Source organism: Chelonoidis abingdonii, chromosome 1 (assembly GCF_003597395.2).
Source record: "Chelonoidis abingdonii isolate Lonesome George chromosome 1, CheloAbing_2.0, whole genome shotgun sequence".
NCBI classification, from domain to species: Eukaryota; Metazoa; Chordata; order Testudines; family Testudinidae; genus Chelonoidis; species Chelonoidis abingdonii.
Window position 1 is genome coordinate 316,402,277 of NC_133769.1, and position 11,765 is coordinate 316,414,041.

At 41.9% G+C, this 11,765-nt stretch overlaps 1 protein-coding gene across 1 annotated transcript; it reads right to left on the reverse strand.

Moving 5' to 3' along the window:
• Positions 1-3,083: 3,083 nt before the first annotated feature.
• C1H13orf42 (chromosome 1 C13orf42 homolog) lies at positions 3,084-9,129 on the reverse strand. The gene is made up of 3 exons (XM_032765991.1): positions 8,707-9,129; positions 4,276-4,423; positions 3,084-3,322 (listed from the first exon to the last, which is right to left on the reverse strand). The coding sequence occupies exons 1-3, from the start codon at positions 9,127-9,129 to the stop codon at positions 3,084-3,086; spliced, it is 810 nt and encodes a 269-aa protein (XP_032621882.1).
• Positions 9,130-11,765: the final 2,636 nt, after the last annotated feature.

The window sequence follows — 11,765 nt, forward strand, 5'->3', positions numbered from 1 at the left end:
TCTGAATATGGGGGAAGTTTGGAATTACTTTAAGTCAAAGTTGCAGAAACTACCTACATCCCAAGCAGGGGGAAACATTCGTAGGGAAGTGTTGCAAACCAAACTGGATGAACGAGCATCTCAAATAAGTTATTAAGAAAAAGCAGAGAGCCTAAAAGGAATGGTAGAGGGGATGGATCAGCAAGGAAAGCTACCTCCTGGAGGTCAGGATGTGCAGGGAAAAGATAAGAACTAAAAGCTGAGCAGAGTTGGACCTTGCAAGGGAAATTAAAACCAATGTATAAATCTAAGGAAATAAGAAGTGGGACCACTAAACACTGAGGATGGGGTGGAGATCAAAGATCATCTAGGCATGACCCAACACCTAAGCAAATGCTTGGGCTCAGTTTTTAATGAGGGTAATGAGGAGACCAACATTTATACCCCAATGTATTGCTTCAACAAGGCATCAGACTTTCTGGATGATGTTGGCAGAATTTATGTTGCTGGATTGGGCAGGACTACAGGCTAAACTTAATGTGGAGGAAGAACATGTAGAATTGAAGTGTAACAGAAGCAAACCCAGTTCATGAATGTCATTAGAAAGAAAAACAAAGGATGTTATTCAATCAGCAGGTGTCAGCAGCGAACAGCTGATTCCTTGGCACTCTTCTATCAGGTGAAGAATAGCATCCTAACTCAATAAGTTCTGTAGTATGTTTAGCCAATGGCAGGAATTCTGGTCAAGTAAGTCTGTCAAGAAGCAATAGAAATGCAGATCTACAATGCTTGCTGTCTAGTAAATGTTACAGTACAGTGTGCATGATGCTTATGACTAAATCAGCAGTCCTTGCTTCTGGATCTTTACCCAAGTCCCTTGTGTAGCAAAAAATGCTGAACACAGAAATGGCAGGAAGTTGTGCAAAGTACCTTCCCAATTCACAAGGGACACTTGATGGGGTGGACTAGGTCTGGAGGCCTCCTGCTGGATGCCTGAGGCCTTGCCACACCCTAGGGCAGTAGAGATCCTTCAAGCTTCCTAGAGTGGCTGTGTCAGAAGCAGCCAATCAGGAACCAGAAGGCTAGTATAAGAGGAGCTGCAGGGCTAGAGTGAGTTTAGTTCCTTGTTAGAGCTGGAGGAATGTGTCTGGTGTGCCTGGCTGACTGAGGGAGCTACAAGCCCTTGGACAGATTAATGCTGGCAGAAGATAGGGGGAATGTGAAGGAGCTCTGGGCTGGCTGCTGGGATTCCACCAGGACAAGGCCCTGAGGTAAGAGTGAAGAATGTACTGGAGCCATGGAGAAGTGGCCCAGGGAATTAGAGCAGCAGTATGGCTTAGATAAAGGAACATAGTACAGCTGCTATCCATAGGGTCCCTGGGCTGGGACCACCTTCCACCCCCACCAGCCACTGGGAAACTGGTCTGGCCTTGATACACCCCAGAAGGGCAACTAAACTGCAACAGCCCAGCTGGAGAGCTGTGGCCAGAAAGGACCTGAGAGGGCAAAGACATTGCCTCCACGGAAGAAGCCCTGGGGCACCACTCTATAGCAAGCAGGGACAACTTGAGAGAGATGTTACCGAGGGCACTGAGAGAGGCCCCTGTTGGACTTGTACCCCAGAAAAGATTTGCTGTGCTTTTGCTCACAGACAGATTGTGTGTGTGTGTGTGTGTGTGACTTGGCTGGAGGGATGAGTCAGCAAAGACCCACCACAGAGAGAGAGAGAGTGTGTGCAGGCACATGCACTTGACAAACGAGTGCTCATGAGAGGTGAGTGCACCCCACTGTAGACACAGTTAAAATGGTATATTTCATGCCCAATAATCAAGGATCAGTACTGACTGGAGGCTAATAGAAAGAAAAGACATTGGAGCAAAATAGACTCACTCTAACTTGCTTTTCTTTCAGATTCTGAAGAAAGTCAACTTTAACCTGCATGAGGTTCAGACAAAAACTAGGGACTCATAATGGCAGTGCCTGGTCCAAACAGCCAGTGCAACATGGTGGGAATGCTCCAGTGTAGCCCCTGAGATTTTACTTTGCTATTTGTTAGAGAAATAGGCATACTGTATATCACAAATTCCAAATGGTTTATGTAGCATAGCTAAGGAAAAAGTACCTTCTTAGGAGCACCTCTGTAGTATTTTTTTTTCAGTGTTCACTGGCGGTCTCAATGAACACAGATGTCCAGGTAATGTATGTAACCTAGTGCTGATGTGCTAGGATTTATGTTCATAATTTCCCCCCTGGATTAGAGAGTAGTCCATGTCCTGTTTGTTCACAAATGCTGCTGTTCAAAGATATTACACACCTATAGGAGTGAGAGTAAATGTTTTAAATTCCCATCACCTAGGTAAGGTTTGGTCAGCATCTGGCTATTCAAATAAATGGTTGAGGAATTTTTATTTTTATTTTTCTTGTAACTTATGAAAAGAATTAATTGCACAAATCTCCACCTGCAAGGAACCCTTGATGCTGTCTCCCATAACAAAACAGTTTCCATAAGAAAGCAGAGTACAGGATCTGCTTGACTTTCCTAGCACACAGTGGGAGAACTGTCTCACAACACAACCTGCTCATGCTGATGCTCTTATTGCTGTTATTTCTAAGGCCTTTTCAAGGCTGCCTTGTCAACATCCTCTCATTGGTGCCACTGCATGCTCTCAGGTCATGGGACTGATGATGGCACGCACTAAATTCTCTGATGCAAAGATGAGGAAAGTCCATTTTGCTGCCCTGAAATTGGAACTCCTTGAGCAAAAATTCAACTGCTTTGTAGCACTAGAGCCAGGAGAGAAATTACTGTACCAGGCAATGCTGGAATCAATGCTTCCAATAACAACACTGGAAAACACTTGCCAAGTTGGAGCTTCCTCCCCACCCAATGATAAAGCAGTGTTAGGCACCATGAACTCAATGCGCTGCATTCCAATGTCACTGCAAACCTGGAATAGCCATGGCTCACAATACAAACAGCATAAAGAACCTTCAGTGAACATGCACTGTTATGTACCTGCTGCAGTGTTGGGTGGGCCAGAACTTATCAAGAGAAGTAAATGTTACACATTCTATCTTTCCATATAGCTGTCTTCCAGCTGGGGCTAGTCCTTCTTACATGATTTTGGTTTAAATTTTAAAGTGCTGAATGCCCCTTCCACAGCTTTGGGTAGATAAATCGGATATCTTTCCAATCTCTTTCTGGAGCCGGTTGTTCGTCTCTGGCTGTTTCTTTTAGACTGGCTTGCTGCCTCTGCTATTCGCAAGGCATCTTGGGAGTGCCTCTGAGGGGCACAGAGAATCCAGTTTGAATGTAAACTGTGCTGACGAGTGCTGGTAGCAACTGAAAGATAGAAGATAGTTCTAGTTAATAACAGCTTCCCAATGAATGTTGATGTTCAGCTAGTAATTGACAAAGCAGGGTGTTAATTAGGTCCTTTCTAGAAGTAATGCTGAGTAACACAGTAAAGGTTCCATAATGGCTTCTACTTCAGGAATTTCTTAATTTCACTTTCTGACTAAAATTTTCTGTACTTTATCTCTAGCTTATAGATAGAGCTGGCAAGATCTTTCAACCAAAACTTTTCTTAGTGAAAAATGCAGATTTGGGTTGACTGAAACATTTTGCGAATGTGTGTCAATTTCAGCAAATGGTTATAGTGGGGGAGGAGGGTGGAACCTCTCAAATTTCCCCAAAAGTCAATGTTTCACTTCAACCTCTTCGAAATAAAACATTTAACTTGTTTCCAAATGAATTTTGGTTTCAAAATTGCCTTTAGCTTTATTTTAAAAAACTGGGGAGGCAGGAGGGAGAAGCTTGAAATCTAAACAAAGCATTTCTTGTCAGAGCAAACAAGATGTTTCATTCAACCAAAAGCTACTTGTTTTCTGACTTTTCAATTAATCAGATTTTTTTTAAAAAAAAATCATTTTTGGATCAACCTGAAACAATTTTATTGATTCAATTGTCAGTGATGCAAAAAAATATCCATTATTTGCACAGTGGTGCCTGTAGATGAGTTTTTGGTTTGTAAAGTTGACTAAAATCAGCCAACCTTTTCTGAATAAGGAAAGAGATCAATCTATATAGAAAGCTATCTTTCAATCGTCGATAGATAGATATAATAGGAAAATTATATAAGGACTATTCTGCTGATATTTTTAACAACTCTGTAAACAAGACTACCCATTGTAGAAATTGGAAAACATATGGATCACAAAAATGTCACCCTCCCTTTATGCCTCCACCTCTCTTCCCTTAGTAATTGTATTTTAGATGCTCTGTATAGACTTCACCATCAAAGTCAACATCTGCGTTTGGGAGATCTGTCACAGGAACTTTCTGCCATCTCTCTGCATCCAGATCTGCAATCACCGAGTCCAAGAAAGCTATTGCCTCTCTTACATCTGAATTGGACTGTGGGACTCTTTTCTCCATTGATATCTGTTGAACAGATGTGTAAGAAATAAGTACATTGAGAATAATATAAAACTACTTTTTAATACAAGAACTGTGCAAAGTGGAGTAGCATCTGGATCCAAACAGCCCAAAATTTGATAATTTTATTTGGGCCCATCTCATAGTTCATACCAAGTTAAGAAAATGATCCAAAAATAATACCCAGTGCTTATATTGCTCTTTTCATCTCAGAGTAGATCTCAGAGTGCTTAGACAGGAAGTCAGTATCATTATCCCCAATTTACAGATGGGGAACTGAGTCTCAGAGAAGGAAAGTGACTTGCCCAAAACCCAGCATACTGGTGGTAGAGTCAGCAATAAAACCCATATCTCCTGAATGCCAGGCCTGGGCACTACCCATTAGGAGACTCTGCCTCTGAAACAAGTTGAACCTCTTGGAAATAATGGGCCAGATTTTCAAATGCTCATCGCCTGCCCTCTGGCCCAACAGCTGGGGACAGATTCTCAAAAATGCTTGTCAGCCAACATCTGTCCTGTCCTGCAGGGGTAGAGTTTCAAACACTGCTCGGCACTCAACATGCTGAGCTCTTCTGAAAATCTGCCCACTATGTGGGAACTGAGGTCTTTGTGCATAAAGTCTATTTAAGGAGGAAGGAGGCTTCTGTGCCACTAGAAAGGGGGCAATCTGATAGTGTGGTGATAACCCCAAAGGAAAACCAGTAGGGTTTAAAAGTAAAAACTCTCTCTTCAATAAATAGCTCTCTGTGTAAAAACTGAAACAGTTATGACAATGTGGTAACACTTTTTGGAGTTTCTGTGTACTGCTGTGTCTGTATAGGCAAAACTCCCATTGACTCTCCTGGGAGTTCTGCCCAAGAAAGAACTGCCTATGTTCTCACTCATTTTAAAGCCAGACTGTGCTATTGAGAGCAGTGTGTCCCTACCACACTACCTCCCTGACTCTCCTCGATATCTTTGAAGGATGCAGCCTTCTTTGAAGGAGCAGCTGTCTGCTCTATGGGCTGGTGAGGGGATGAATAAAGCTTGATGTAGCTTCTTTGCTTCCGTAACCTCTTTGGGGTGATTTGCATGGATAGGAGTGCTAAGAGGAAGCAGCCACTTCACACTTACTGACTGTAGTGATTGCTAGTACATCTGGCCTTAGTGGTTAAAACACAGTTTAAATAAAACTTCTTGTCAATATCATCTGAGACACAAATTATTTTTCCCTCAGGATTAGCCCAAGGGTCAAAGTTTGAGCCTGGAATCCAGACCCAAAGGTCAGATACCATTCAGTACCCAGGCTTTGGTTCAGCCTGTTATAGAGACAGACATTCGGATCCAGATCCAAACCTCTGCAGTGTTTGAGTGCATTTCTACTAATTCTTCATCACACAGAGAAAGAGAAATGAATTTTCACTGAAGGTAATGTTAATGCAAGCAGATAATGATGTACAAAACAATACATCCCTGTGTTTAAAAAGAAACTTGTGATCACTAAATAAAAGTACCATTTAGAAAGCAGCCAAATAACCCGTGGTATTCTGGATTACTTCTTGAGTCCTTCAGAACCCCTTTCTTCAAAGCCAGTGTTATGGTGCAGTGACCGACCCTCTTGAGTTGGTGAGAATGACTCATTGTACACTGTATCCTGCTGATGTCATACATTATCCATGTATGAGCAGGAGGCTGGTAGAGTTAACACTCCAATCAAGTCTGGTCACACATAAGAGCTAGTCAGCTACAATCAGATGACATAATACTCCAGACCTTGGCAAATGAGAGCTCTACTTGTTTGTTAAACCAGAGTTCCTTTTTTTTAAAGAGGAATTTTCAATTGTACATAGCACTATAACACCACTCAGGAAATGGAAGGAGTCTACGTAGACCCTGTCTGTAAGGTCTGTTCCACAGTACCTACTGTAGCCAGTGTTTTGCATCCTTTACCACTGTTTGTTTTCTTTCCACTCTGTTGACTTGGCCAAATTCTGCTCTCAGTTACACAAGGGTAGATCCAGAATTCCACCACTGATGGCAATGGAGTTAGTGACCCCAGTGACTGTCAATCTCCCATGAACCAAAAGGGAACCAACCCCAACTAATTATAGGCAGAGTGTGTCATAAATTCCCATGCTACGGTCCTAGATCTCAGTGTCTGTTTTGGATCTTTCTCTCTCCTTGATTCTTCATCTCTTTACAAATGTCTCTGTCTCCCCTTGCCAATACATCTTAATTCTTCTTCCCCTCCATTACTTACTGAGCAGATGTAGGTCCCCTCCATTACTTACGATACAGATGTAGGTCCTGATCCAAAGCCCACTGAAGTCATATGAAAACTGCCATTGATCTGAGTGGGCATTGGATCAGGCCCATAGAGCATTAGAAAATATAGTTTCTGGTGTCAGAAATGTTTGGGCTTCATTCAGCCCCCACTGGCACAATTTGCACCCCCATACACTAGCAGAAGCTACTATATCCAAAGGTGAATTTGTCCTTGTGGGAGGGTAGGCAGTATTTGCACCAGGGTTCTCCTTCAGGGCTTCTGCCATGGGCAGTTGACTTCAAAGTGTGATCAATGCCCTCCTGATAGAGAGTCTCAGGGGATGCAATGAGTCAGCCCCTATGTCCCCTCCCCACACCATCTACCCCGCTAGCACCCACTGTGGGCCCTGCACAGGCCAGCTGTGGCTCTGCTGTCAAAGGAGGGATTGTGGCCACTTTGCATGAGCACAATATTTCGGCAGGTAGCCTTTCCACTGCTGGAAGCTCGATATCTTCGCTGAATGAAGCTGGGCTGAATCAGCCTAATTTCTAAGCAGATGCAAAGAAAACAGTTCAGATACATGAGATACAAAACTACAAATGAAATGAAAGGCTGCATTTGATTTTGCAACTGTATGATTCTTTATTCTATAAAGTGGTTGGGAGATAGCCTGTAGGAAAGGTGCTGCTTCAAAGTTCTGAGCATAATGATAGTGAAGTGGGAAATTTTGTTTTCTGTTTCTAAAGCAGCTGCCAGTGTATTAGCTAGCAGTAGCTTTCTAGCGAATGGAGCATTGAGAACTAACATTTGCCATGTCCTCGTGGCTGGCAGTGGAACTTGTAGTGACAACAAAACTAGTGCTGCTGATGACATTGTACCTGTGCTCAGTGAAAATCATGGTTGTTCAATATAAGAATGTACTCTGTGTAAATAATTTCTAAGTGCAAAGCCTACTTATCTCAGTGGGTTATTGAGCTCTTCAATCAGTAACAGCTATAAACAGCCAAGGTGGAGAACTATGAGGTGCCATCTGATGAGATAGCCTCGAACACAATTATCTTTTTATGGATGCATTTTCTAGACTTCATACACACCCACCTCTTTCTCGCTCTCATGCACATTTCCCCCAAAACATTCAGATAAATCTCGACTCACACATACTCCACATCACTCCAAAAGTGTATTTACAGGTCCTGTGTATTCTCATCTCCCCCCATTCCAGGATTCTCTACCTATTGACGTACTTCCATACCCCTATCACTGAACTGTCTGAGTGCCTTCTAAGTATTTATGGTTTATTGTCCTCACAACACTCCTGTGCAGAAGGGAAGTATTAATATCCCCTTTTTACACACGAGGAATGGAGGCACAATGAAGTCACTTGCCTACGATCACACAGAAGGTCTGTGGCAGAGTTGGGAAGAAACAAAATCTGTCACCATTTTAATCTATTAAAGCATCCCAGCTGTCCTCCAGAAAAGGCTGTTGTCTCTATCTCTAAAAGTGATGAAGTATAACCAGATCCCCGCCTTCTTCCTTGCTCTTGGTGGAGGGCTATAATTGGTGGCACTTAATAATAACACAGATGATAACTTCAGACTAAGAAAAAACCCACCTAGTTGATCTGATAAGCCACCAGGATCTTAGAGGCAGCAGCAGTCAGCTGCTCCTTTACAGAATGTTCTGTTATCAGGTCAAATCTAGATCCTAAAGGATCCCGTATAATCATCAAATTATGGTTGATACCTGTTCAACCTTAATTCTTATGTTTGCATCCAGGATGCACAGAAAATCAAATTTAATTCAGCCGGTACTACCCAATCTTTACTTACTATTGTATGACTGCTTGTACACATTAAATTATTCTCTATTTCAAATGGTGGCACAATAAGAGCGGACTTACAAGAGGACATGATCTTGAATAAAGATCATTGATACAGAAAACCAACAGAGGTTATGTAACTACATGTTACGCAGTTAAGGCAAATGGTAGGTAACCACATGGCAAGAATATTTTCTTGTGCTTAGATACAATAGCCCTTACCTTAGAGGAGTGCCTGGTGGGAAGTGGGTTTAGTGGCTTTTTCCCCGTTTTGGAGGATTTTGTTGACACCGGAGAAATTTCTGATGTCATGTTCATAGATTTTAAGTCATTGATGCTGTCAAGGTATTTTTTTCTCAAAGCTAATAGATCCTGTAAGTACTGCAAGCAATGTTGAGTCTTGGAATACATCCAGGCCCTGTCTTCCTCTTTCTGCTGGAAGTATGCACATGATTTTATACTGGTGGTACTTTTGCATTTTTTCAAGGATTCATTGAGTCTCTGCTGCTCACCTCCAAGAGTGTACATAGAGGTGCTGCGGATCAGCCTTACAGCAGAGCCTGTGCCATCATAGCAAGGGATATCATCAGCCATACTCCTCCTATGGGAGTTGGGGTGAAAAATTGAATGGATCTTTCTGAACATAATGTGCCACTTTCTTCACCCTGTACCTTGTCTCCTTCAGCCTCTTGATTTTAAGGCAAAATTAGCTAGTCAGTACCCAAGTCTCTTGTTAGCTGAAAAACAGATTTGCCAGATGCTCACTGGAACCAGGCTAAAAGTTTATTGATGCTTCAGCTGCTTGCAATATAATATTTTGTTAAAGATCACAGCAAAATGTTTTCAGTTACATCTGCAGCACTTAAACAGCTTTGCTTTTCTCTCCGAGTAAAGCATAGTACAGTAGGTCAAATGCCTTCCTCTGGTCTTTCCTCTAGAGTCTCCCCATACAAATCATCAGTGACAGACAAGACATTTTCCTCTCCATTGTTTCTTTCTTTCGTTTCCATCAGTGTCACGTCCTTGATCGATTAGCTGTCTACTTCACCTGATAGTTGCATAGATTTGAAATGTCTTTGTGCTGACCATGGTACTGAACTACTTCTAAGGTCCAAAAAAAATCCTCTTGGTTAAGAAATAATGAGACATGGCTTTGCAGACCATTAATGGGTGTTTTGTGAAGAAACCATTCAGATAAGCTTAGACCAAGAGGGACTGACTGAGCAGGGAGGGAGCACCTGTATTGTCCAGATCATTGCGCCTCCAGGCAGAAGTTCAGCTGCTATGAGAAGGGATGTTGTGTTCTGTGCTATGGCAACAGGGGAATGGTTACAGCTATTTGATAGCACATCATTGTTAGGAATAAAGTGGACTCAGGTACCCAGATCCATTACACCACACTCAAAAGCTTCACTGTGTGAGAAATGCTGTAAAATAAAACTGTTCTAAAATATTCCTTTATCTCAAAATAACAGCAGAGATTTTAGTGCACAGAGAAACCATTACATCTGTGGGTTTTGAGTGTTTGTTCAAGAAAAAAAACGAAGTGCAAACATTTGAATACTGTGTTTATGGCTGCAGGATTTAGCCTGAAAAATACTGTAAATATTATTAGCATATTAATACTATTCTATGATTTTCATAGTGTCCACATTGTAAATGTGCTTTAAGGGAAATAATTGGACAGCAGCCAGTTTTCATTGTCAGAATGATCTAGCTTTTATCTAAAGTCTGCAGGAATGTTCAGGGCTTACATTTTCACAGTTGAGTTTGTAACTCATTCTGCTCAGGACTTGTGTGTTTGAGAAAGCTATTTTTTTTCAGAAATCATGGGTATGATCTTACAGTTTCCAGTCAGGCAAAACTCCCATTGGACTCACTGGAAGTCTTGCATAAGGATTTAGGCACCATAACAGTTGTGCAATTGGCTATGGCGATATTGGATGATAATATAAATGTATGCGTTTAATTTCATGCATTCTTCCATGAACTCAGATTCACTGGGCAATGATTTCATACTATAATTTTGGAGAATATTTACATACAGGCCCTGACTTTGGGACAAGGCTGAGCTGTGTTTGGCATAGGATGTAACGCAGACTCAAGATAGCTTTATGCCACTTTTGTAGCTCCCTAATTCTGGGGCTGGTTTGGCTCCCGTTAGAAGCAAGAGTAGCCTTGGGATTGCTCTAAACTGCACCCAGCAGACTATGATCTAGTGGCTGTCGAGAGCTGGACCATAGAGATAAATTTATATTACCTAATACTTCCAGAGGTGCTCTGCATGTGTTCCCCCATCCACATAGTTGGTAAAACCAACTTTATGGCCCCTTTGAGCCCCAGAGCTGTGCTAAGAGTTTGTCACCTATGTGAGAATCTGTCCCAGTGCCTCCAGGTCTAAGGCAGAGAGTCCTTCTGGTCCATAAAAGTAGTATAGTAAAAAACATTGTGGAATCTCTTTTCTAGTACATATTTTCTTTTACAAAGTATAAAGCTGCAAGGAATCCTTAGTTTGGAGCTTTGTATCTGTCTCATTAGTGTTGCAAAGTGTAGTTGCTGTCCCAAACTGAAAGAAGTGAGATCAGTCCAGAATATCCCTTTAAAGTGGATTTGGTTTGCTGTATCTTCAGGTTTTAGTTGCTTTGAATCTAATGAGCACCTGTGTTTGTACTCTCGATCTGCTCCTGTAGCCGTCTTGCCCATGGGACTTCCATTGACTTCAGTGTCTTGAACATCTATGGGAGCTCCAGGAAGGACTGGAGTGTGGAGTCCAGTGATTTGTTAATGGCAATGGGAGTTCCCTAGAGACGAGCTCTGGGATCAAGCACTGCCTTTCCATAGCAGATTGATCTCATTTGGGTTTACCAGTAGTTCCAGTGCAAGGTAAATTAAACTTTAAACAAAGACCAGGACTGCATTTAATGATAAGAGTATATTAGATCTTATATACCCTGATTAGCAAAGCACTTAAGCATCTGCTTAACTTTAAGCACAAGGAAAACTATTCTTCAGGAAAGTACTTTAAGCATTTGCTTAAGTCCTGTTTACTTCAGTCCCTGCAGTGGGTCTTAAGCATAGACTTAATTTTAATCAGCTTCTTTAGTGCTGTGCTGACCCCAAAATTGTCTCCCTCCCCCCATTTTAAAAAATACTGCGGCAGGTTCATTTTGTGCCCCCAGAAACCAGGTTCCCATTGCTTCAAGAGTGAATTTTAACAAGCAGAGATTAATATAAGTCATGCATGACTCAATACTGTAGTATGCTATGTAGGAAACATGAGT

Bases quoted from the DNA above. Each gene is read 5' to 3' on its own strand.
- C1H13orf42 (XM_032765991.1), bottom strand. From the start codon at position 9,129: ATGTTCAGAAAGATCCATTCAATTTTTCACCCCAACTCCCATAGGAGG. The intron at 4,424-8,706 runs GTAAGGGCTATT...TCTGTTCAACAG, and splicing joins CCACCAGGCACTCCTCTAAG to ATATCAATGGAGAAAAGAGT. The intron at 3,323-4,275 runs GTGAAGTCTATA...TCTATCTTTCAG, and splicing joins CGCAGATGTTGACTTTGATG to TTGCTACCAGCACTCGTCAG.